Below are 27,097 nucleotides of genomic sequence, written 5' to 3'. Positions count from 1 at the left end.
GAGTAAAAGATCAAGGAGTGTTGTTATATCAAGGGGATCAGGAGGCTCTCTTTAATAGGTAACACTGAGTGAATCTTAAGGAAGAGATAGCCACATGGGCATCTGGGAGAAGAGCTTTCTTCTACTGCAAAGACCTTGAGGTGGGAGTGTGGTGGAGCATTTTAGGAACAATGAGGTGGTGAGTGTGATAGATGTGAAATAAGTTGGGGAAAGAGCTAGGAAATTGTATCAGAAGGTAGCCAAGGGCTATCATGCTACATAATATGAAGCCCTGAAAGGGAGTTTGAACTTTATCCCAAGTAATACAGGAAACAACTGGCAAGCAGAGAAATGAGATGATCTGATTTATATGTTATAAATATCACTCTAGTGATCTAGAATATCACTGTAGTCTGTGAAGAGTAGATTACAGAGAGCCAAGGTACAAGTAGGGAGATTTGTTAGGTAGCTGCAGCAGTAGTGTTGGAAGAGATGGTGTTGGCAAAGGTTGGTAAAGGTGATAAGAAGTGATTAGGTTCTGGGTATTTTTCAAGGTAGAGCCAATAGAATTTTTTGATAAATGGACATAGCATATGAGAAAGTGGAGTCAAGAATAATTAAAATTTTTGGTTTGAAAACTTGAAGAATGGGTGACAATTTACTGAGATGAAGATAGATGGAGAAAGAAATAGAAGATAGGGAAACAACAGTTTGATTTGTTATTTAGATACCTGTTAGACATTCAGATGGAGATGCTGAGTAAGTGGCTGAATATACAAGACAAGAATTAAGGGAAAAGTCAAGACTGGAAATGAAATTGGGCATTTCAAATCAGGAGACTGAATGAGATGGACTAAGGAATTGGGATAGATAAAGAAATGAGTAAGTCTAAGGACTGAGGGCTTCCCAGGTGGCTCAGTGGTAAAGAATCTGCCTGCCAAGGAGGAGACGTGGGTTCATTCCTTAGGTCGGGAAGACTCCCTGAAGAAGGAAATAATAACCCACTCCAGTATTCTTGCCTGGGAAATCCCATGGACAGAGGAGCCCTTACAGTTCATGGGGTTGCAATGAGTCAGACATGACTTAGCAACTAAACAACAATAACAACAAGGACTGAACTCAGAGACTTCTCAATATTTATAGATGGGAGAAATTTGAAACATTGAACAAAGGATAATAAGAGAAGCCTGGGGAAGGAGAAAACCAAGAGAGAACAAAATTCCATGAGCAAAAATATCTCACGAATATTTGAGAGAGTGACTACTGAATAATAAGTTTCTGCTGCTAAGTTTCACTTTTGAAAGGTAATTACTTTCTGTTTTTAAAAGCATAAACTTTTTTTAGTTCCTCTTTTCAGTTATGTCCTAATGGGGCATCCCTAGGATTTTTTTTACTGATCTCATTTCACCCCATCCATGCCCTTTCCCATTTCAAAAATATTTTCTCTTCATATTTTCCCAGAAACCTTAGCATGGTCATTTCTAAGACAAGAAAAGCCATAATATCCTGATTCTGCTAATAAAATGCTGTGTTACCACGGGGAAAATACCTCTTTGTCTCTTAACTGAACTAGGTCAAGATTAGTAAACAAGTGAGCGCCAAGTTAGAAGAATATCTTCTATACAATATGGTTGTTTGCTTGAGTTCTGTTCACTGCCTTACTAATTCTCATACTTTGTCTACAGGTTCCTTTGGATTTTCTACATCAGCAGTAACATGATCTGAAAATATGATAATTTGTCTCTCCTCTTATAATCCACACATATTTTTATTTTTCTTGTCTCAAGAAAAAATATTCAAAGAAACATTGAAATTTCTCCAGATTTGGCAAAAGGCACAAACCTACAGATTCAATAAACTGAATAAACCCCAAACAGGAGAAACTCAAAGAGATATAAACCAAAACACACTAATATCAACAAGCTGAAAATAAACAAAAAAGAAAAAAAAAATCTTCACAACAGAGAGAAACGACACATAAACTACAGGGGAAAGTAATTTAAAGGACTGCTGATTTCTCATCAGAAACAAATATGGGCAAGAGAAGTAGCATAATATTTTTCAAGTGCTGAAAGAAAAGAACTGTCAATCTAGAATTTTTTTTTTAATGAGGTATTCTTTATTTACAATATTGTTTTGGTTTCAGGTATACAGCAAAGTGATTCATTTATACATACACATATATCTACTTCTTTTCAGATGATTTTCTGTTATAAGTTATTACAAAATATTGAGTATAGTTCTCTGTGCTATACAGTAGCTCCCTTTTGGTTACCAATTTTGTTTTATTTATTTTTTATTTTTTAATTTTTTTTCATTTATTTTTATTAGTTGGAGGCTAATTACTTTACAATATTGTAGTGGTTTTTGTCATACATTGACATGAATCAGCCATGGATTTACATGTATTCCCCATCCCGATCCCCCCTCCCACCTCCCTCTCCACCTGATTCCTCTGGGTCTTCCCAGTGCACCAGGCTCGAGCACTTGTCTCATGCATCCAGCCTGGACTGGTGATCTGTTTCACCCTAGATAATATACATGTTTCGATGCTGTTCTCTCGAAATGTCCCACCCTCGCCTTCTCCCACAGAGTCCAAAAGTCTGTTCTGTACATCTGTGTCTCTTTTTCTGTTTTGCATGTAGGGCTATCATTACCATCTTTCTAAATTCCATATATATGTATTAGTATACTGTATTGGTCTTTATCTTTCTGGCTTACTTCACTCTGTATAATGGGCTCCAGTTTCATCCATCTCATTAGAACTGATTCAAATGAATTCTTTTTGATGGCTGAGTAATATTCCATGGTGTATATGTACCACAGCTTCCTTATCCATTCATCTGCTGATGGGCATCTAGGTTGCTTCTATGTCCTGGCTATTATAAACAGTGCTGTGATGAACATTGGGGTGCACGTGTCTCTTTCAGATCTGGTTTCCTCAGTGTGTATGCCCAGGAGTGGGATTGCTGGGTCATATGGCAGTTCCATTTCCAGTTTTTTAAGAAATCTCCATACTGTTCTCCATAGCGGCTGTACTAGTTTGCATTCCCACCAACAATATAAGAAGGTTCCCTTTTCTCCACACCTTCTCCAGTATTTATTGCTTGTAGACTTTTGGATAGCAGCCATCCTGACTGGCGTGTAATGGTACCTCATTGTGGTTTTGATTTGCATTTCTCTGATAATGAGTGATGTTGAGCATCTTTTCATGTGTTTGTTAGCCATCTGTATGTCTTCTTTGGAGAAATGTCTGTTTAGTTCTTTGGCCCATTTTTTGATTGGGTCATTTATTTTTCTGGAATTGGGCTGGAGGAGTTGCTTGTATATCTTTGAGATTAATCCTTTGATTGTTTCTTCGTTTGCTATTATTTTCTCCCAATCTGAGGGCTGTCTTTTCACCTTACTTATAGTTTCCTTTGTTGTGCAAAAGCTTTGAAGTTTAATTAGGTCCCATTTGTTTATTTTTGCTTTTATTTCCAATTTTCTGGGAGGTGGGTCATAGAGGATCTTGCTGTGATTTATGTCGGAGAGTGTTTTGCCTATGTTCTCCTCTAGGAGTTTTCTAGTTTCTGGTCTTACATTTAGATCTTTAATCCATTTTGAGTTTATTTTTGTGTATGGTGTTAGAAAGTATTCTAGTTTCATTCTTTGACAAGAGGTTGACCAGTTTTCCCAGCACCACTTGTTAAAGAGGTTTTCTTTTTTCCATTGTATATTCTTGCCTCCTTTGTCAAAGGTAAGGTGTCCAAAGGTACATGGATTTATCTCTGGTCTTTGTATTCTGTTCCATTGATCTATATTTCTGTCTTTGTGCCAGTACCATACTGTCTTGATGACTGTGGCTTTGTAGTATAGTCTGAAGTCAGGCAGGTTGATTCCTCCAGTTCCATTCTTCTTTCTCAAGATTACTTTGGCTACTCGAGGTTTTTTGTATTTCCATACAAATTGTGAAACTATTTGTTCTAGTTCTGTGAAAAATACCGTTGGTAGCCTGATAGAGATTACATTGAATCTATAGATTGCTTTGGGCAGTATAGCCATTTTGACAATATTGATTCTTCCAATCCATGAACATGTATGTTTCTCCATCTGTTTGTGTCCTCTTTGATTTCTTTCATCAGTGTTTTATAGTTTTCTATGTATAGGTCTTTTGTTTCTTTAGGTAGATATACTTTAGCATTTGTTGAAGAGCTGATTTGGTCGTGCTAAATTCTCTCAGCTTTTGCTTGTCTGTAAAGCTTTTGAACTCTCCTTCATATCTGAATGAGATCGTTGCTGGGTACAGTAATCTAGGTTGTAGGTTATTCTCTTTCATTACTTTAAGTATTTCCTGCCATTCCCTCTGGCCTGAAGGGTTTCTATTGATAGATCAGCTGTTATCCTTATGGGAATCCCTTTGTGTGTTATTTGTTGTTTCTCCCTTGCTGCTTTTAATATTTGTTCTTTGTTTTTGATCTTTGTTAATTTGATTAATATGTGTCTTGGGGTGTTTTGCCTTGGGTTTATCCTGTTTGGGACTCTCTAGGTTTCTTAGACTTGGGTGGCTATTTCCTTCCCCATTTTAGGGAAGTTTTCAGCTATTATCTCTTTGAGTATTTTCTCATGGCCTTTCTTTTTGTCTTCTTCTTCTGGGACTCCTATGACTCGAATGTTGGGGTGTTTCACATTGTCCCAGCGGTCCCTGAGGTTGTCCTCATTTCTTTTGATTCTTTTTTCTTTTTTCCTCTCTGCTTCATTTATTTCCACCATTTTATCTTCTACCTCACTTATTCTATCTTCTCCCTCGTTACTCTACTCTTGGTTCCCTCCAGAGTGTTTTTGATCTCTTTTATTGCATTATTCATTTTTAACTGACTCTTTTTTATTTCTTCTAGGTCCTTATTAAACATTTCTTGCATCTTTTCAATCTTTGTCTCCAGGCTATTTATCTGTAACTCCGTTTTGTTTTCAAGAGTTTGGATTATTTTTATTATAATTATTCTAAACTCTTTTTCAGGTAGATTCCCTATCTCATCCTCTTTTGTTTGACTTGGTGGGCATTTTTCATGTTCCTTTACCTGTTGGGTATTTCTCTGCCTTTTCATCTTGTTTAGATTGCTGTGTCTGGAGTGGGCTTTCTGTACTCTGGTGGTCTGTGGTTCCTTTTTAATGTAGAGGTTTCACCCAGTGGGTGGGGTTGGATGATTGGCTTGTCAAGGTTTCCTGGTTAGGGAAGCTTGTGTCGGTGTTCTGGTGTGTGGAACTGGATTTCTTCTCTCTGGAGTGCAGTGGAGTGTCCAGTAATGAGTTTTGAGATGGGTCTATGTGTTAGGTGTAACTTTGGGCAGCCTCTCTGTTGACCCTCAGGGCTATGTTCCTGCGTTGCTGGAGAATTGGCGTGGTATGACTTGCTCTGGAACTTATTGGCTCTTGGGTGGTGTTTGGGTTCAGTGTAGGTATGAAGGCTTTTGGATGCTCTCTTTTTACTTAATGTTCCATGTAGTCAGGAGTTTTCTGGTGTTCTCAGGTTTTGAGCTTAAGTCTCCTGCCTCTGGATTTCAGTTTTATTCATCCAGTAGTCTCAAGACTTCTCCAACTATACAGCACTGATAATAAAACTTCTAGGTTAATGGTGAAAAGATTCTCCACCATGAGGGACACCCAGAGAGGTTCACAGAGTTACATGAAGAAGAGGAGAGGGAGGAGGGAGATAGAGATGAGCAGGAGGAGAAAAAGGGGGACTCAAGAGGAAAGAGACAGATCTATGCAGTTCTCTGTTCCCAAAGTGTTCTCTGTAGCCCAGACACTCACAGAGATTCACAGAAGTGGATTGGGAAGAGAAGGGGAAGGGAGGAAATAGAGGCGTTCTGAGGTAGAAAACGGAGAGTCAAAAGTGGGAGAGAGTAATCAACACACTCCTGAGTAAAAATGGGTCCTGAATATTGGATTCTTAAATGTCCAAAATTGATATCAAATACTGAAAAACAAAGATTAAAAATCTAGAGTAGAGGTTAGACTCTTAAAAATACAATATTAAAAACAAAAACAAAAACTTTTAGAAATATATATGAAGTTCAGTTTAGAAATAGGGCTTCTTTTTTTTTTTTTTTTTTGCAAGGTTATAGTGAAATGAAAATGAAAATTAAGGAGTAATAGTGGAGTAATAGAGGACTTTAAAAGAAAATAAGAGAAAAAATATAACAGGAAAAAAAATTTTTTTCCTTATTATAAAAATAGTAAAATATATGAAAATGAAAATGAAAATTAAGGAGTAATGGGGGAGTAATAGGGAATTTTAGAAGAAAATAAAAGAGAAAAAATAAAAAAGAAAAGAAAAGGAAAAAAATTTTTTTAATTAAAGAAAAGTAAAAATATATCTAGGAATTTCTCTGGAGCTGTTGCGGTCAGTGTGGGTTTGGCTCAGTTTCAGATAGCTCCTCGTTCCAGCTTACACTTCTCGATATCTATAGGCCCCTTCCGGTGTAGTCGGTGTTACCTACAGGGATTTTAATCTGTTGCACCGGTCCCTTCTGAACCGGTTCCCTTTGTTTATTTGGCTTCTGTTTGCAGGTCTCTTCAGTGTCTAATTTCCGCCCTGACACAGGCGTGCGGAGGTGGTCTCTTGTTTAGGTTCTCTTGTTTAGGTTCGCTTGTTCAGTCGTGCTGCGGGGAGGGAGCAACGCTGCAGACAGATATTGCTGTGTGTGGGGAGCTCTCACGGTGTTCCGGCCACACTGGGTTTGACCTCGCTCACAGGTGTGTGCTGTCCCCATCTACACTGTTCAGGCTCCCGGCTGCTCTATATGGAGCGGGCCCTGCGTTGCGTGCGGTTCCAGTTTTGGGGTACTACACAAAAGCGCAGATTCAGTTGGGCCTGCGTTTTGTGCCTTCCCCGGCCGGAACAGCTCAGGCAGCCAGGAGCTTGACAGGCACACTCTCCCCGGGTGCGCTGCGCCTTCTCCCCTCCGCGGTCCCAGCCTCAGTTTCCACACACCAGTCGGGTGCATGCGGCTTGTGTCTATTCTTGGAAGCTGGCCTCTAGCCGCGACCCTCCCTGTGGATGTCGACCATCCAGAATCTCAGGAAGTCTTTGGTTAGAAACTGGAGGGCCTTTTGCAGTTTGGTAGGGGTGCCATCTCTGGGGCTGAGTTTGCCCCTTTCCCATCCCCCCTGCCTCCTGCTTCCAGCAGGGATGGGCCGGTCTGCCACCGGCTAGCTCTTCTCTGGAATTGCTTAGTCCCTTTGTTCTGCGAATGGCCGGCAGGTTAATTTTCTCTTTCTCTCTTACTATCCCACAGTTTAAGTTGCTATCTCACGTTAGCTCCCTCTGATTGCCCTCAGGGCATTTGGGCCCGGTCCTTACCCTCAGCAATGCCGCCTGCTCCTCTCCGTTCTGCCCCCACTTGCCGGTGCCAGATGTGGGTGTCTGGGGTACTTTTCTGCTGGGAGTTGCTTTTAGGCATGTAATCTGTGGGTTTTATTTATTTTTCCTCCCAGTTAGGTTGCCCTTCGAGATTAAAAAACTCCCCCCAGACCCGCCCGTGAGAGGGTTTCCTTGTGTTTGGAAACTTCCTCTATTATGACTCCCTTCCTGGGACGGGTCTCAGTCCCTAGCTCTTTTGTCTCTCTATCTTTTATATTTTGTCCTACCTCCTTTTGAAGACGATGGTCTGCTTTTCTGGGTGCCTAATGTCTCCTGCTAGTGGTCAGAAGTTGTTTTGTGAAGTTTGCTCAGCGTTCAAATATTCTTTTGATGAATTTGTAGGGGAGAAAGTGGTCTCCCCGTCATAACCCTCTGCCATCTTGGCTCCTCCCCCCTCAATCTAGAATTCTATACCCAGGAAATGAAAGTGAAATCAAGACATCCTCAATGTGAGGGAAAACTAACAGAATTTGTCACCAACAGACATACCCTAGAAAAATGGCCAAAGTAATATCTAGAAACAGAAAGAAAAAAGAAAGAAACTTGTAACATCAAGCATAAAGAAAAAGTAATGGGAAGAGTAAAAATATATGAGAAAATATAATGGCCTATCTTTCTCTTTTCTTTCTTTCTTTTTTTTTTTTTTTCCTCTTTTTTTGCCACTCCATGCAGCTTGCAGGATCTTAGTTCCTAACTATGGATTGAACCCAGACCTTGCAGTTTAAGCACTGAGTCCTAACCACTGGACAAACAGGAAATTTCCTATCCTTCTCTGGAGTTTTCTAAATTATGTCTGATAATTGAAGCGAAAATTATAACTTTACCTGACATGATTCTCAATGTATGTAGAGGTTTTATTTAAGATAAGATATTAAGGAGTGATGGTAAAAGAATCTAGTACAGATAATATTTCTACACATTAGTTGAACTGGTAAATGGATCATAAAGAAAGAAAGGGAATTCCAGAAAAACATCTACTTCTGCTTCATTGACTACACTAAAGCCTTTGACTGTGTGGATCATGACAAATTGTGGAAAATTGTTAAAGAGATGGGAATACCAGACCACCTTACCTGCCTACTGAGAAACCTGTATGCAAGTCAAGAAGCAACAGTTAGAACCAGACATGAAATGATGGACTGGCTCAAAATTGGGGAAGGAGTACATCAAGGCTGTATATTGTCATCCTGCTTACTTAACTTACATGCAGAGTACATCATGTGAAATGCCGGGCTGGATGAATCACAAGATTCCCAGGAGAAACATTAACAACCTCAGATAATAAAATGATACCACTCTAATGTCAGGAAGCAAATAGGAACTGAAGAGCCTCTTGACGAGGGTGAAAGAAGAAAGTGAAAAAGCTGGCTTAAAACTTCAATGGGAGGAGGTAAGAATATACAATGGAAAAAAGAAAATCTCTTTAACAAGTGGTGCTGGGAAAACTGGTCAACCACTTGTAAAAGAATGAAACTAGAACACTTTCTAACACCATACACAAAAATAAACTCAAAATGGATTAAAGATCTAAATGTAAGACCAGAAACTATAAAACTCCTAGAGGAGAACATAGGCAAAACCCTCTCCGACATAAATCACAGCAGGATCCTCCATGACTCACCTCCCAGAATATTGGAAATAAAGGCAAAAATAAACAAATGGGACCTAATGAAACTTAAAAGCTTTTGCACAACAAAGGAAACTATAAGTAAGGTGAAAAGACAGCCCTCAGATTGGGAGAAAATAATAGCAAACGAAGAAACAAAGGATTAATCTCAAAGATATACAAGCAACTCCTCCAGCCCAATTCCAGAAAAATAAATGATCCAATCAAAAAATGGGCCAAAGAACTAAACAGACATTTCTCCAAAGAAGACATACAGATGGCTAACAAACACATGAAAAGATGCTCAACATCACTCATTATCAGAGAAATGCAAATCAAAACCACAATGAGGTACCATTACACGCCAGTCAGGATGGCTGCTATCCAAAAGTGTACAAGCAATAAATGCTGGAGAGGGTGTGGAGAAAAGGGAACCTTCTTACACTGTTGGTGGGAATGCAAACTAGTACAGCCGCTATGGAGAACAGTATGGAGATTTCTTAAAAAACTGGAAATGGAACTGCCATATGACCCAGCAATCCCACTCCTGGGCATACACACTGAGGAAACCAGATCTGAAAGAGACACGTGCACCCCAATGTTCATCACAGCACTGTTTATAATAGCCAGGACATAGAAGCAACCTAGATGCCCATCAGCAGATGAATGGATAAGGAAGCTGTGGTACATATACACCATGGAATATTACTCAGCCATCAAAAAGAATTCATTTGAATCAGTTCTAATGAGATGGATGAAACTGGAGCCCATTATACAGAGTGAAGTAAGCCAGAAAGATAAAGACCAATACAGTATACTAACACATATATATGGAATTTAGAAAGATGGTAATGATAGCCCTACATGCAAAACAGAAAAAGAGACACAGATGTACAGAACAGACTTTTGGACTCTGTGGGAGAAGGCGAGGGTGGGACATTTCGAGAGAACAGCATCGAAACATGTATATTATCTAGGGTGAAACAGATCACCAGCCCAGGTTGGATGCATGAGACAAGTGCTCGGGCCTGGTGCACTGGGAAGACCCAGAGGGATCGGGTAGAGAGGGAAGTGGGAGGGGGGATCGGGATGGGGAATACATGTAAATCCATGGCTGATTCATGTCAATGTATGACAAAAACCACTACAACATTGTAAAGTAATTAGCCTCCAACTAATAAAAATAATGAAAAAAAAAAAAAAAAAACTTCAATAGGGAAAAAGTGAAAACAGTGACAGATTTTATTTTCTTGGGCTCTAAAATCACTGGATGGTGACTGCAGCCATGAAATTAAAAGAAAAGCTATGACAAATCTAGACAGTGTATTAAAAAGCAGAGACACTTTCAGACAAAGGTTCATATAGTTAAAGCTATGGTTTTTCCAGAAGTCATGGACAGATGTGAGAGTTGGACAGAAGGCTGAGCACCAAAGAAGTGATGCTTTTGAACTGTGGTGCTGGAGAAGCCTATTGAGAATCCCTTGGACAGCAAGGAGATTAAAACATTCAATCCTAAAGGAAATCAGCCATGAATATTCGTTGGAAGAACTGATGCTGAAGCTGAAGCTCCAATACTTTGGCCACCTGATGTGAAGAGTTGACTCAGTGGAAAAGACCCTGATGCTGGGAAAAATTGAAGGCGGGAGGAGAAGGGGATAACAGAGATTGAGTTGGCTGGATGGCATCACCGACTCAATGGACATGAGTTTGAGTAAGCTCCGGGAGTTGGTGATGGACAGGGAAGCCTGAAGTGCCACACTCCGTGGGGTCACAAAGAGTTGGACATGACTTAGCAACTGAAAAACAACAACAACAATGTAGTACTTTAAGCAGTCATTTAAAAATCTATTGAGATACATTCAAGACACACCAGAGACAAATCAAAATGGAATTACTTTTTTGTTAATTTTAGTATCCTATAGAATGGCCAGGAAAACAAAACAGAAGAACAAAAAAATCAGAAGAAACCAGAAGCAAACAGTAAAATCGCAAACTTAAGCCATGAAAAATCAATAATTACATTATATAAACCAATGGAATGGAATAGTGAACCTTAAAATATACACACACAAGTATGATTAACTGCTTTTTGAAACAGGTATAAAAGCAATTCAATACAGAAAGGACAGTCTTTTCAATAAATGGTGCTGGAACAGTGGGACAACCATGTTTTATGGATACAAGACCCTTGTAGAATAAATGGATTATAATACAAATATCTTCTCCCACCACATGGCTTTTTTTTTTTTTTTACTATTATAATGATTTCTTTTGATTAAAGAACTACCTAATTTTGCTGTAATATACTCTAAGCCTTCACTTTCTCATCTGTAAAACTAGGGATTATGGAAGTATTTTACTCACAAGATTGTTGTGAGGAATACATAAAAAAATTTGGGTACTCCTGGAACTCTGAAAAGCTCAAGAGATTATCTCCAGTGCAACTCCTTCATTCTCCATATAACCTTCTATTTCCTTCCATGTTCTCTCTTCTGACTCTCTGAGAGGTCCTATGGTATAGCAAAAAGAACTGACCTTATAGCTTCAGTCATTAGTCGTTTAGTCGTTACTTGTAAACATGAGGGCAAAAAGTCACTGACTCATTAACTCATGACCCCGCCTTCCAACTGGGGAAGAGATATAAGCACTACAGAAGGGAAGTGAGTTTATTTCAGTGACTGACATCCAGAGAGCAATATGATTGGCACCCCAGCATGCGTCATCTTTCTCCTCTGCCAGCTCACAGGTGAGTGCAACCAAATCTCTTATTTTCCTGACTGTCTACCTCATCCTGGGTGTAGCTCCAGGCTTCTGGCTCCAGTCTGGACCTCTGGCTCAACTCAGCAGGCTCTATCTCTCATGTAATATTGCTTTTTGTTTCCTGTGGTATCTGAATCACAGAGGGCAGAAAGAGACTGGAGGGACAGGAGAAGGAATGACTTTGGGGGTTGACTGCTCTTCTGACTGTCCCAGGCGAGGAAGGGCTGAAAGAAGTGGTGTTTGGTATCAGGAAGACCTGTGTTCTAATCTGGAGTCTGCCATGAATTAGATGAAGAATGTCATCTTCTCCAGGCCTCAGCTCTCCCTCATTTTGAGAGTAATTTTTAAAACAAAATGAGATGGTGAGATGGTACAAGTGTATATCTATTTACTTAGAAATATGTATTTTAAATGTTTTAATTTAAATATATTTATAACATTTATACATATATTTCTATGTTTTATATTTTCATTGTAGTTTAGTTGCTAAGTTGTGTCCAACTCTTTTGTGATCACGTGGGCTGTAGCCTGCCATGCTCCTCTCTCCATGGTAATTCCCAGGCAAGAATACTGGAGTAGGCTGCCATTTCTGTCTCCAAGGTGTCTTCCCGACCCAGGGATCAAACCTGCATCTGCTGCACTAGCAGGCAGTTTCTTTACCACTGAGCCACCAGAGAAGCCCATATTTTATATTAACATCAATATAAATATATGTTATTTAGAAAAAATATTTTAAATGATTATGCATTTAACAACCATTTTAATGGCAGAGAACATTTGAATTTTCTCTCTTAAGCTAAGCAATCCAACCAGTCTCTGCTTAGAAAACCAATCCTTTCCTCCCCAGCACCAGACCTCTTGAAGTGTTCAGCATCAACAGACTCTCACCCTCTTTGAGTTCGTTAGAAGTTTCCATTTTTAGGAAGCACCTGGTCCTGGTATAGACCCCCACTTTAAAAACCACTCCTGAACAGAAATGGTGATCAGAAGTGGAACTTGGGGATAGTGAGGTGGGGGGAAACATGACAGGACTTTTCAAAACCCAAGTGCTCCCCTGAAACCTGACCAGGGGCAGCAGGTTGCAAGCGTGTGCCCTACTCCAAGAGACTGTGGCAGCCTGCATGCTACACCTCCTGTGATTGAAAGGACAATCCAAGATTGTTCTAGAGCTTCCAGGAAGTAGGACCATGGAAGGGGTGCTGCCCCTAGACAAGAAGTCCTGAGTTTGATAGTAACTATATTATTGTGAATAGGTTTCTTTCTTTTTTTTTTAATTTATTTTTATTAGTTGGAGGCTAATTACTTTGCAATATTGTAGTGGTTTTTGCCATACATTGACATGAATCAGCCATGGATTTACATGTGTTCCCCATCCTGAACCCCTCTCCCACCTCCCTCCCTACCCCATCCCTCTGGGTCATCCCAGTGCACCAGCCCTGAGCATGAATAGGTTTTTTAAAGCCTCTGAAACTTCTTGCTTAAAAATAAGTAACAGAAAATGAAACCGAACTTGCAAATTATTGTGATGTTTTAAATGAGATACCAAATGCAAAACAATATAATAATAATTCACCATTTATTAAGCTCCTATTACACGAGGCACTTTTCATACAATTTCCTAACAAGTTTACAAAATAGGTATTATTATCCCCAAAACATAGGCTCTGAGAGGTCAAATGTCTTAGGCAAGATCATACAGCTATTCGGAGGTAGAGCAGAGACTGAGTTTCCAGCGCCAGTGCTCATTTCAGCACAGCAAACTAACTGGCTAATACTGTACTCCCAGGAAAAGTGCCTGATAAATGTGTACTTGAGCTGAAACTTCCCCAGGGATTCCTTCCCTCTCCAGGTACATGAAGCCAAGATAGGCACTGGAAATGCCCAAGAAGAATAGGTAACTCCATTGTCAGAATGTGGATGCACCAACCAAGGATCACTCTAGCCAAATTCAGAAGGGCTAAGGAGTAACTCTTGCAACCTCAGTATTCTCATCTGAAAAATGGGCACAATTTAATGGTGATTCTATTATACAATAGTGTTGAGGAGAAAGTTAATAAAATGAAATTAGAAACAGTGGGTGAGACGGTATCGAGGTGTTGAAAAAGACAGAAGAAGGAAGGTTTGGGAGGTGACAACCCAAAGGAAAGGCATGTGGCAAAGGGCAGGAGCTGTGGTCCCTTCTTGTTATGAAGAGCATCTTAGGGTTGACTCTCCTTGTGCCAAAAATATCTGAGACTTGGCCAGGGCAGAAAGCAAAGGGTCTTCTTCCCCAGCTCCCTCCACTTCCAAGAATAGGTGGGAATGCTCACTGTAGGAGCTATCTCTTTGTGCAGTGACTGGACATTCTCTTTTGTTGTTCATTAGCCAGTGACTGATGTGTATGCATTAGGTTCCAGACCACCTTCTAAAAAGCTTACCTTGCTGAGAACCCACCCAAAAGAGGTTTTGGGAAATCTCACTTTTAGCCATTCTTGTAGAAATGAGACCAAAAAATAGGAAGCTTTCTCAAAGCCTGTCTCTTATATCACTACTACCTGCTTCCCCTGTGCCCCCCACCATGGTTCAGAGTGCTCTGTGCTTCTCAAAAAAAGGTTTCACATCTGTATTCACCCTTCATCCTCACCCAAATTCTGGTGAATAAAGGTTATTCCTTTTCTCCTGTGAGACTTTAGAATACTGAAACTCAAAGCAGTAGTGGGAGGTAGAAGTGGAAAGAATGAGGGTGTTTAGAGGAGGCCGAGGAACAAAATATCTCCTCTTGTCACATCTGCCACTTTCCAGTTTGGGGTCTTGGGAAAGTCACTAAGCATCTTGGAGCCCCAATTTATTTATCTATAAAGTGTAGCTTAACCTCTATCACACAGAGTTGCTTTGAGGATCAAGAAAGGAAATACTCATTACCAAGGATTCATTGCTGGAGTTGTTATTACAGAGAAACCAGAATGGAACCCAAGTCTCCTGACACCCAGTTAGCCCAGAGTTCTAACTGTTTTACACTGCCCCAAGCTGCCTGAGAAGAGAGGTCATCTCCACTCATCCCTGGATGAGATCCCAGACCCCATCACCACGGGATCTGGAACCTAATGCATGTAGATCAGTCATCTGCTAACTCACAGAAAAATGATATGTCTAGTCACCTGCCAGGGCAGTAGCTCCTTCTAGGGAATTTAAAGTGGAAAATAAAATGACAATCATGGTGGAATTTCAAGGGGTTAAGTGTGAGAAAGAGTTGAAGACTTTCTCAGGGAAGGGCTTTGAAATAGGCTTTATGAGTATTAAATATGATTTTGATGGGCAGAGAAAAGGATAAAGCACCAACAAAAGCGTGAGTTAGGACATAAACTGGGGATCAGCTGAGGGGGGAGTCCTGATTGCTTGTCTGGTGGTTAAGTGAGTAGCCATCCAAGGCTTCATATCATCCCACAGCATCAACTTCTGCTTGCCTAGGAGCAAAAATCCTGGGCTTCTCTAGACACAGTCAACCTGGGACATGTGATACCCCTGAACTAATGCCAGAGGAAGGCTACTACTTGAGTTGAGTGCCTGTCAGTCTCTTCCAAACCATTTGACGGCTACAAAATGAGGAAGGAGTGAAATGGATGCAGAGGAGGCAAGTTACAATATTCACTGCATTGATCCAGGTGGGAATCTCATGAGGCCCAAACCTCCAGGCCTTGTAGATAAATGTGAATAGCCACCCATTCTCTAGGCTCTTCTGATCACACATGTTACATACCCTATCCCCCACTGTGTGTACCCTAAGTACCTGTCACTTCCTCTTTCACATGTTATTACTGATTTAATGACTCTCTTCCAATTCCATGAGTGCAAGGATCATGATTATTTTGCTCCCCACTTATACCCTCCAATTCCTAAACAGTATTTGGCCAAAATATGGAGCTAAACAAACACTTTTTAAAAGAAGGAATGACTGAGTGAGCAGAGCATGACCTAGCTAGATGTGCTAAAATCGTAGAGAGGGCCACACCCTGCAGGTGGGGAAGCCATCCAAGAAAGGGAAGCTTTAGTTCAGTCTTAACAACTGAGAAGAGAAGTGTCTTGTTTCTGGATCGAGAAACAGTCAACTGGGAAGAGGAAGCAAAATTGGTTAGGATTCACCAGTCCAGCCCCTTAACCTCTGAGCTCACATAACGGAATGGCGTGGAACCACTTTCCTCTTTTATGATAGTTCTTTTCATCCTGAAGATACAATAAAGACAGAACAATATCCTGCATCTAGGTTCCTGTTGGCAGTTTGCACTGTATTGTCTTCCAGTTTAATTCTAACAAGGAACAATGAATTTGAAGACATTTTTTATGTCTTCACAAAATTCACATTTCTTAAAATGTACCCTGGGGAGATAGAACTACATATGTAGAGATGTAAAAAGAACAATTATTTACCTGTGGCTTAAGTGCTGCATGAGTGCTAAAACACTAAAGTCACATTCTTACAGTTTTATCACCTCCCGAACTTAAACATCCCCCCAACACCTCAAGTGAAAAAAAAATATACTGAAATGTGCCCTAACCCAGGAAATTCACCTACTTAGGGGCAAGTCATAGCCAGTCTTTACTTGATTTCAAAATATTCACCCCTTCCATCTTGTGATTGAAGTAAAAGAACGAATGCATTAGTTGATAAATCAAAAATTCAAAATAAAATTAATTTTTGTCTGTAACATTTACTGGGACTATTCTGACACCTCATGAGATGACCAAAGAGAGAGCAATGAAAAATCATCTTTCCCTTAGTATGAGCGAAGCAAGGAGGGCAGTTTAAAAAAAAAAAAAAAAATCTGCTTACTTAACAGGGTGATTTGACAAAGGCTTGAGTGATCCAGAGTATATATGCACTGACTGGTAAATTATAGAGAGGAAAATGTTTAAAAGCAAAAACCAACTCCTGAAAAGCATTCACCCAGGAAGAGGAACCAGTTCTTGCACAGATAAATTTAGCAAATAAGATGGTCAAGATCCAAGACCTGTGATCAGAGGACTAGGTCAACATTTGGTAGCAACAGATTCCCTTACTCCGGGGCATTTGTAGAACTGCTTTCACCTGAAGGAAGGTCAAGAAAGGACTTGAATGAGAAATCAAGATTCAATGAGGCCCCTGGGCTTCAGAGTGGACACCTAAACCCTTGAGGGAACTGAGGATGGGGAGTAATGGAAAGGGCTGGAGCTGTAACAAATGCCAAGGGACCTTCAAATTGAGCTGTAGTGTAAAGAGTTCAGGCTCCAGCACTGGAATGACATTGGGTTAAACCCTCAAATTATTACCTGCTAGCTTTGTGCTCTTGGACAATTTACTTGAGTTTTTGCTTTTTTAAAATCAAATCCAGTTAACAAACTTTTGCTATGAAGGGCCACATAGTAAACATTTTAAGTTTTGCAGGCAATATGATTTTTATCACAACTATCAAATTCAACCTTTGTAGTGGGAAAGCAGTCATAGACTGCTGCTATGGAAAGAATATGGCTGTGTTCCAATAAAACTTTATTTTCAAAACAGGGGCAAACCAGATTTGGCCCATGGCATATAAAGTTGCTGATCCTTGAGAGAAGGATCAAAACTAATTTTCAGGATTGCTCTAAGTCACAGGTGTAATATTTACAAAAAAATATTTGACACAGAATAAACCCTTAGTAACAGCAACATAGTTATTTGGGAATAATACTTTCTAGGGTAGTTGAATGTTAATAGGAATTATGATTTTAGATTAAAAAAAAAAAACTTATTCTGGCATCTCAGATGGTAAAGAATTTGCCTGCAATATGGGAGACCTGGGTTTGATCCTTGTGTTGGGAAGATCTCCTGGATAAGGGAATGGCTACCCACTCCAGTATTCTTGCCTGGAGAATCTCATGGACAGAGGAACCTGGCGGGCTGTAGTCCATGGGGTGGCAAAGAGTCAGACATGACAGAGCGACTAACACTTTCACTTTCAGGCTCTCATGATTTTAGATATCTGGATAAGCCAGTTGCAAGAATTTGTGTTTTACTAGAAGGGTTATGAGTTACATGAGTGCTGGGGTGGTAGAAAATACTATGGTACGAGATCTAGCTGTGAAACAAAAAAGAGCCTGAATGCTTGGTCAATCAGTTCAGTTCAGTTCAGTCGCTTAGTTGTGTCCAACTCTTTGTGACCCCATGAATCGCAGCACGCCAGGCCTCCCTGTCTATCACCAACTCCCGGAGTTTACTCAGACTCATGCCCATCGAGTCGGTGATGCCATCCAGCCATCTGATCCTCTGTCGTCCCCTTCTCCTGCCCCCAATCCCTCCCAGCATCAGGGTCTTTTCCAACGAGTCAGCTCTTCCCATGAGGTGGCCAAAGTACTGGAGTTTCAGCTTCAGCATCAGTCCTTCTAATGAACACTCAGGACTGATCTCCTTTATGATGGACTGGTTGGATCTCCTTGCAGTCCAAGGGACTCTCAAGAGTCTTCTCCAACACCACAGTTCAAAAGCATCCATTTTTCAGTGCTCAGCTTCCTTCACAGTCCAACTCTCACATCCATTCAAGACCACTGGAAAAACCATAGCCTTGACCAGATGGACCTTTGTTGGCAAAGTCTCTGCTTTTTAATATGCTATCTAGGTTGGTCATAACTTTCCTTCCAAGGTGTAAGCATCTTTTAATTTCATGGCTGCAGTCACCACCTGCAGTGATTTTGGAGCCCCCAAAAATAAAGTCTGACACTGTTTCCACTGTCTCCCCATCTATTTCCCATGAGGTGATGGGACCAGATGCCATGATCTTAGTTTTCTGACTATTGAGCTTTAAGCCAACTTTTTCACTCTCCTCTTTCACTTTCATCAAGAGGCTTTTTAGTTCCTCTTCAATCTCTGCCATAAGGGTGGTGTCACCTGCATATCTGAGTTTATTGATATTGCTCCTGGCAATCTTGATTCCAGCTTGTGCTTCTTCCAGCCCAGCATCTCTCATGATGGACTCTGCATAGAAGTTAAATAAACAGGGTGACAATATACAGCCTTGACGTACTCCTTTTCCTATTTGGAACCAGTCTGTTGGTCCATGTCCAGTTCTAACTGTTGCTTCTTGACCTGCATACAGGTTTATGAAGAGGCAAGTCAGGTGGTCTGGTATTCCCATCTCTTTCAGAATTTTCCACAGTTTATTGTGATCCACACAGTCGAAGGCTTTGTCGTAGTCAATAAAGCAAAAATAGATGTTTTTCTGGAACTCTCTTGCTTTTTTGATGATCCAGCAGATATTGGCAATTTGGTTCCTCTGGTTCCTCTGGTTCCTCTGCCTTTTCTAAAACCAGCTTGAACATCCGGAAGTTCACGGTTCACATATTGCTGAAGCCTGGCTTGGAGAATTTTGAGTACTACTTTACTAGTGTGTGAGATGAGTGCAATTGTGCGGTAGTTTGAGCACTCTTTGAGATTGCCTTTCTTTGGGATTGGAATGAAAACTGACCTTTTCCAGTCCTGTGGTCACTGCTGAGTTTTCCAAATTTGCTGGCATATTGAGTGCAGCACTTTCACAGCATCATCTTTCAGGATTTGAAATAGCTCAACTGGAATTCCATCACATCCACTAGTTTTGTTCATAGCAATGCTTTCTAAGGCCCACTTGACTTCACATTCCAGGATGTCTGGCTCTAGGTGAGTGATCACACCATCGTGATTATCTGGATTGTGAAGATCTTTTTTGTACAGTTCTTCTGTGTATTCTTGCCACCTCTTCTTAATATTTTCTGCTTCTGTTAGGTCCATACCATTTCTGTCCTTTATCAAACCCATCTTTGCATGAAATGGTATCTCTTGCTACCTTGGTATCTCTAATTTTCTTGAAGAGATAGCTAGTCTTTCCCATTCTGTTGTTTTCCTCTATTTCTTTGCATTGATCGCTGAGGAAGGCTTTCTTATCTCTCCTGGCTATTCTTTGGAACTCTGCATTCAAATGGGAATATCTTTCCTTTTCACTTCTCTTCATTTCACAGCTATTTGTAAGGTCTCCTCAGACAACCATTTTGCCGTTTTGCATTTCCTTTCCATGGGGATGGTCTTGATCCCTGTCTCCTGTACAATGTCACAAACCTCCATCCATAGTTCATCAGGCTCTCTGTCTATCAGATCTAGTCCCTTAAATCTATTCACACAGGCCCATAGTGTATATAGACCACAACTTCTCTATCCATTCATCTGTCGATGGACATCTAGGTTGCTTCCGTGTTCCAGCTATTGCAAATAATGCTTCAGTGAACAATAGGATACATGTGTCTCTTTCAATTTTGGTTTCCTCAAGGTTTATGTCAAGAAGTGGGATTTCTGGATCATACCATATTCTGGTATGGAGATAGAATCTCCATACCCTCTTCCATAGTGGCTATATCAGTTTATGTTCCCAACAGTGCAGGAGCGTTCCCTTTTCTCCACACCTTCTCCAGCATTTATTGTTTGTAGGCTTCTTGGTGATGGCCATTCTGACTGGTGTGAGGTGATATTACCATATGTAAAATAGACAGCCAACGGGAATTTGCTGTGTGGCTCAGGAAACTCAAACAGGGGCTCTGTATCAACCTACACGGGTAGGATGGGGAGGGAGATGGGACTATGGTTGATTCATGTTGAGGTTTGACAGAAAACAGCAAAATTCTGTAAAGCATTTATCCTTCAGTACAAAATAAATTAATTTAAAAACATAGAAAAATAAATCATCCTCAAACTTCTGTGTTACCATTGTCTTTAAGAACTTATAGCTTTCTTCTCAATGCTCTGGCTTGTGCTTGAGAACCTCTGCCCCAGGTCACATAGACTGCTACCGTCTTCATCTACATCAAAATCGGCTCTCCCATTCACAGCCTGGAAGTCCTAAGTGGAGCTCGAACAGTAACCTCCCTACTGTCCCTCTATGGAAACTTTTCAAGGCTGGAGTTGGGTTTCACGGTGTACCTCAGAGCTTGGTCTTTTCAACCAGAGGTCTCTGGAAATGGGGTGGGTTTACCTGCCAACACTCCTTTCAGGCAGAGAATTCTGACCTCATTGTCTTTGTGTAAGGAAGTCCCAAAGGGTTTCCTGGGACTGGTTAGGTTAGGCTGAAAGGGTTTCTTGGAACCTTTCCAAGACCCAAAGGGAGTGAGGAATTGGTGGCAAGGGCAGGGACTCAGGTTTATGGTTCTCTGTTTCTGCAGGGCCAGCAGCCTCTGGAATCCCAAAGAAGCTGGTTGGTGCCATTGGTGGGTCTGTGATTTTCCCTCTGAATCTCTCAGTAAATCTAGTTGACAGCATTATCTGGGTCTTCAATTCAACCACTCTCATCACCATACAGCCAAAAACGGGAGACAAAAAAGCCCTCATCATAGTGACCCAAAAGCGTAACAAGGAAAGAGTGAGTTTCCCACATGAAGGCTATTCCCTGAAGCTCAGCAGACTGAAGAAGAATGACTCAGGTATCTACCGTGTGGAGATACACAGCTCAACGCTCCAGGATCCCCTCACCCAGGAGTATGAGCTGCGTGTCTATGGTGAGCAGAATCAGGTCCTAAGGTGGATGACTGCCTTCATAAAGTGGTGAACTCCCTGATATTGAAGCTGTTCAAAGAAAGGCTGGATGTCTATTCGGTTGTCTATTTCTCTTACAGAGTACCTGTCAAAGCCCAAAGTCGTCATAGGTCTGCAGGACAATAAGAATGGCACCTGTGTAACCAATCTCACATGTTCCATGGAACATGGAGAAAAGGATGTAACTTACAGCTGGAAGTCTCTGGACCAGGCAACCAATGAATCCCACAGTGGCTCCATCCTCCCCATATCCTGGAGGTGGGAGAAAAGTGACATGATCTTCATCTGCATGGCCAGTAACCCCATCAGCAGCAACTCCTCAAACCCTATCTTTGCCCAGAATCTCTGTGAAGGTGACTGTCTCTCCTCTTTCTCCAGGAGCCCCTGTTCTTAAGATCTATATCTTTTTCTCCTGGTTCCCATGCAAACAAATCTTTTGTGAAAACTAGAAGCCCTGGGGAAATCATGAGATATGGGAGGAAGGTTGCAATTGCTCCAAAAATCGGGCCATTTTCCCTAGCTGACTCTTCTCCCTGCCCTGTGCCTCCACCCATTCTTTTTAAAGGTGCTGCTGGGGACCTGGCTCTCTACGTGATCCTCTATGTCCTATTGTCATTCATCCTGTTCTGTTCCCTTGCACTGGTGTTAATTATTTTGATCAGAAGAAGAACAAGAAAAAAAGGTAGAGTATGTACTGTTTACCTCAATCTTGCATCTTCTCCCTCATTCATTCAACAAGCATATGTTGAACTGTGTGCCAAGCTTTGTGCCTGGCACTAAGGATGCAGAAATGAAGAAGCCACAGTCTGTCTTAAAGGACAGCACCATCCATTGGCACTCCTTAGTTCTGTAGTGGAGAGAATACTTTAATTTCTATCCAAAGGCCAAGGTCGTCTCAGTTCCTTTTCCAGTGCCTGCCTTCTCCTTCCCCCCAGAGGGACTTACTAGTGTAGCCCTCCTGCTGACACAGGCCCCACACAGCTGACTCTGCTCCCCTGACTGGGAGGCCATGAACTCCAACACTGAGGTCCACAGAGCAGCACCCTCCTGTCAGCCGATCCCTGTCAGAGACGCCAGCCCATCCCAATTCTCTCCATTGGATCAACTGCAGAGATTTCCCTTTACTCCACACCTCAGTCTAGATACATTCTTCCTGGAGAAGGCATTGTCTGTCTTTCTCCATGCCATACCCCATGTCCCTAAACCCTGCTGATTTGTCTTCTTAGGTTCCCCCTGATACCGTCCACTCAGGGTATCAGGGAGAGACCTAAGCATCAGTTAGGAATGAACTGCAGACACTGAGATCTTCTTTCCCTCCTGGAGACACCGAGGAAGCATTTCTGATCTCCTCTGCTTCCTATGTAGAGTTTGGGAAGCAAAGTGATGAGGGTCACCAGTCCAACTTGGAGTTTTCCTGGGTTTAGCATTGAAAGTCTCATGTTCTGGGAAACCCTTCAGTTACAGGAAAGTCAGGATGGTGGGTCACCCTAAGTAGGTTATTCAAATGGGATGGTGGACCAATAGGGATGGCCAGTGGAAGGAGGATCAGCTCTGATTCTCTCTCAACTTGGTTTCAGAGCTCATTGAAGAGAAGAAGGAAACAGACACTCATCAGGAAACTCTTTCCCTCCCTCCCGTTTCTGAAGAGGTATCCGAGTATGATACAATCTCGTATTGTAATGTGAGTTTTTTCCCATTTTTTCTGGGGCCTGATTCTCCTCTCTGAGTCCCTCCTTTGTTTAGTTGAGCTTTTTCCAAGGATTTGGGCAACATGAGAAATGAGAGTGTAGAACCCTTGAAACCCAATGCACCTGTATCTCTTCCATCTTTATGGATTCTTTCCTGTGCAGGAATTGATAGCCTTTGGTTCTGACCCAGCTGGGAGTGCTAACACTGTGATCCATGGAATCACTACTTCCCTCCCTGACACAATGGCCACTCAACAGACCTGATTCCTTTTGTATAGGACGGTAGAAACAGAAATATGATTCTGACATGATATTTGAATTATGGTGTCAGAAGATGGGCTTCAGAGATGCTTTTTCCTCTGAGGCAATTCAAGGAACCAGCAGGAAGGGTCTCAGATGTTCCACACCCAAGACTTCCCACGTGTAGGTCATCAAGCTTCAGTGACCACAAGGTTAATTTAAAGAAAACTCTTTGAAAAGAAAATCCCAAGATAAAGTTGAAAGAAATCCAAATAACAAGAGACAAGTTGGGGATTTCACTGGTGGTCCAGTGGTTAAGACTTCACACTCCCAATGCAGAAAGTCCAGGTTCAATCCCTGGACAGGGAGCTGGATCCCACATGCTGCAACTAAGAGAGCCTGCACTCGGCAATGAAGATCCTGTGTGCCACAACTAAGATCCAGCGGAGCCAAATTGATTAATTGCTTATAGAAAAAAGAGAGAGGCAGTTTTGAGACAAGAACTAGGTAGACAGCTTCAAAAGGTCCCCTGGGAACAATCATTGTAGCCAAGGCTGGGCTTGCTCCTTTGGGGTCATAGTGCTCTTTCCACATTGGTCCACTTAATGAAAAAATTAAAGCACTTTGAAACCCCCAAAGTCTTAGTGTTACTCCAGCTGTCAATGCCTCCAGATCAGGATGCATCTTCTTACACTTATCTACAACTTTTCCAAGAGGAGTCATCACGTTTCCTCTTCCAAATTGTTGATGTCCTGAGAGCTCCTTCCTTCCTCACAGGAGAGACCTCTCTGTGCTCCATTCAGCCTGACTTTTGTCAAAATTGATCACTTTCTCAACATCCCCCTCTTCTCCTGCTCAAGACACATTCCCTGGAGACCACAGTACTGTCCTTGATGTTCAGGAACAAACTTTACTGACCCAGGATATCTTTCTCTGGCCTGGAAGGAGCTGTTGTTATTGTTGTCATCACTGTTTTATCCCTTTCTGATTTGAGTTTGTTTGCAACATTAACAGTATTATTTCAAATTATTCTTTAATCACTTGGGAGATTCATTGCTCACGGGACTTATTTATCTTACATATTTATTAAGTGATTTAAACAGAACACAGTTTAAAAATAATGCAATTGCTTCTTGAAAAAAGTCATTAATAATTGCAATGGCAGTCACGGTCAAGAATACTTCTTACTCCCTGTTCCTGCTCCAGAACCCTCTCTTCCCTCTCACCATCTCCTCCCACCTCTGCTTTCCCTTCTCCAGATTCTGGATGTCTCTTTAGCCTTGTCTATGTGACCCAGGGTGTTCAGTTCAGTTCAGTTCAGCTGTTCAGTCATGTCCAACTCTTTGTGACCCCAGGGACTACAGCATTCCAGCCCTCCATGTCCATCACCAACTCCCGGAGTTTACTCAAACTCATGTCCATTGTGTCAGTGATGCCATCCAACCATGTCATCCTCTGTTGTCCCCTTCTCCTCCCACCTTCAATCTTTCCCAGCATCAGGGTCTTTTCAAATGAGTCAGTTCTTTGCACCAGATGGCCAAAGCATTGGAGTTTCAGCTTTAGCATCAGTCCTTCCAATGAATATTCAGGACTGATTTCCTTTAGGATGGACTGGTTGGATCTCCTTGGAGTCCAAGGGACTCTCAAGAGTCTTCTCCAACACCACAGTTCAAAAGCATCAATTTTTCAGTGCTCAGCTTTCTTTATGGTCCAACTCTCACATCCATACATGACTACTAGAAAAACCATAGCTTTGACTAGACAGACCTTTGTTGGCAAAGTAATGTTTCTGCTTTTTAATATGCTGTCTAGGTTGGTCATAACTTTTCTTCCAAGGGCCCAGGGTGTAGGTGATGATTTCTTTTGTTTGTTCTTTGTTTTCTAACAGAGGACTATTTCAGAGGAAAACCCGGCAAATACCGTTTATTCCACTGTGCACATATCCCCAAAGGTAAGAACCCTCAGGGATGAGTTTCATCTTAGGTGTCCCATCCTCTTTTCTTATTCAAGATTACCTAGAATTTCTTGGGCCCCAGGGATCTCATTTTCCCTGGTACTAAAAGGCACCCAGTATATCCCATTCCCTTTGCTTAAGTTTACACAGTATGTGGGGAAAAGGAGAGAATTGTTTTAGGAGTTGAAATGGGGATAAAGTGGAACAAATAGAGTAGCAGAGAGGTTCCAGGTAGGAGTGATAGGGAAAATCAGCAGGATCCTGACTGAGGGCATGGGAAAAGGTCCACGGCTTAGGCTGTGCCTAGGAGAAAGGGATGGCTGGGGAGACAACTCCAGCTTATTTCAAGTCACTTGTAAACTGGAGGCAGGAGAACATTCCTCTTTTTTTCCATGGTCTAGCTATGTTACATCTAGTTTGCACCTCCCCCCACAGTCAAATTACTACCAACACAGTAAGTTTGTAAAGCTTATTCCTTCAGAGATCATGCTTGGTGGAAGCAAGGATGCCTTCGTTACTCCCCTTCAAACCAGATCAGAAAATTGAGGATGGGGCAAGCACTGTGCTTAGTAATAGGAAAGATTTGTTTGGATAGATTGTTAGAAGGAAAGTTCAGTCCATTAAGCATTCAAGATAAATGTGGGTTAAGCTTGAGGGATAGTTTTTCTAAGATCAAAATGATTACACAAGGGAGCAAGCACAGTGGGGAGGTTTGGGTTGGGTACCCTGGGCAGTGAATTGTCTGGGATAGTGGTGTCTCTTGGGGGGATCCAGAGTCCTGCTCCCTTACAGTGTTCTGCATCTTTGTGTCTGCCCGACAGGTAACAGAACCCCACTCCCTGCCCATGGCATCAGATACACCAGGGTCATCTACTTATAAGAATGTCGTCTAAACAGACATGTGCTCCAAAGAATATGGTCAGAAGAATTCACTGACTTGACCAGAAACATGAAGGAAGAGTGAAGAACACTGACTTCCCTCCACAATAAACAATCCTTTATGCTCCTTCAGAGTTAAGAGTTCCTAATCTGGGAATTCCCATGTGGTCCAGTGGTTAGGACTCTGCTCTCACTGCTGAGGGCCCAGGTTCAATTCTTGGTTAGGGTACTAAGATTCCACAAGCCGTGAGGTGAAGCAAGAAAAAAAAAAAGAGTCCCACATCCTATCCTGACAAATCTCCTCAAACCCCAAATCCCTCCTGGAAATTTGACTGGGAATTTATTGGCCAACTCAAAGCAAGGGGCTTAGAAGCATCTCTGTTGAAATGTTAACACAGATTTACACCTTTGAATAACAGCTCCCTTTCCAGGACTTGGAAATGAGGAATACACCAAGTGTTTGGTTGCCAAGAGGGCAAGAACTTCAGGGTGGCCAGCCGACCTTAGCAGCAGAAGCAGAAGACAGCAGTCAGAAGGTGACTGAGTTACTGACTCATCAGTGACATGCTGAGCTCACAAATGTTGTGCTGAGCTCACACTGATTTTGGTCAGATGCGCTCTCTGCTATCCTGAAACTGACCTTTCAGGAACTGTTTCCCTGGGCAGTGGCAGCAGGCCTGAACACAGATTTCTGAAACCCAAGGGGTCAAGTGTGGATACACAAGACTTGGGAGTCAAAGTGCACAAGGAAAGAGAAGCCAGGTGGAAGACAGTTTACCTGACTGGAAACTCAAATGAGGAACATGCAGAGAGAGAAGGTTGCTTTTGGATGTCTTTCTGGATACACAACTTCAATGGAAATGTTGGGAACAGATCTGAGGTCCCCGGTCTGGGGGTGTGAAACGTCTCCTTTATTTAAAGGAAAACAACATCTGCATTGGGGAAGTGTAAAAATAAATGTCACTTACAAAAGAGGAAGGTCTATTCATTTTCAGAGCTTTTGCTACTTCTGTAAAAACAATCAGCACAAAATAATCGCTATGCCAAA

The 27,097-nt window shown here is 41.6% G+C and overlaps 1 protein-coding gene across 1 annotated transcript; it reads left to right on the top strand.

Annotated features, from left to right (window-relative positions):
• Positions 1 to 11,614: 11,614 nt before the first annotated feature.
• On the top strand, positions 11,615 to 27,023 carry SLAMF7 (SLAM family member 7). The gene is made up of 7 exons (XM_061120365.1): positions 11,615 to 11,736; positions 20,919 to 21,251; positions 21,369 to 21,641; positions 21,854 to 21,970; positions 22,866 to 22,969; positions 25,105 to 25,167; positions 25,992 to 27,023. Exons 1-7 carry the CDS (start codon positions 11,688 to 11,690, stop codon positions 26,061 to 26,063), a joined length of 1,011 nt encoding a protein of 336 aa, XP_060976348.1. The 5' UTR covers positions 11,615 to 11,687; the 3' UTR covers positions 26,064 to 27,023.
• Positions 27,024 to 27,097: the final 74 nt, after the last annotated feature.

This window comes from Dama dama, chromosome 20 (genome assembly GCF_033118175.1).
Source record: "Dama dama isolate Ldn47 chromosome 20, ASM3311817v1, whole genome shotgun sequence".
Classification (NCBI taxonomy): domain Eukaryota; kingdom Metazoa; phylum Chordata; class Mammalia; order Artiodactyla; family Cervidae; genus Dama; species Dama dama.
Note: the sequence above shows the minus strand (reverse complement) of the source record. Positions and strands in the feature narration are given on the sequence as shown.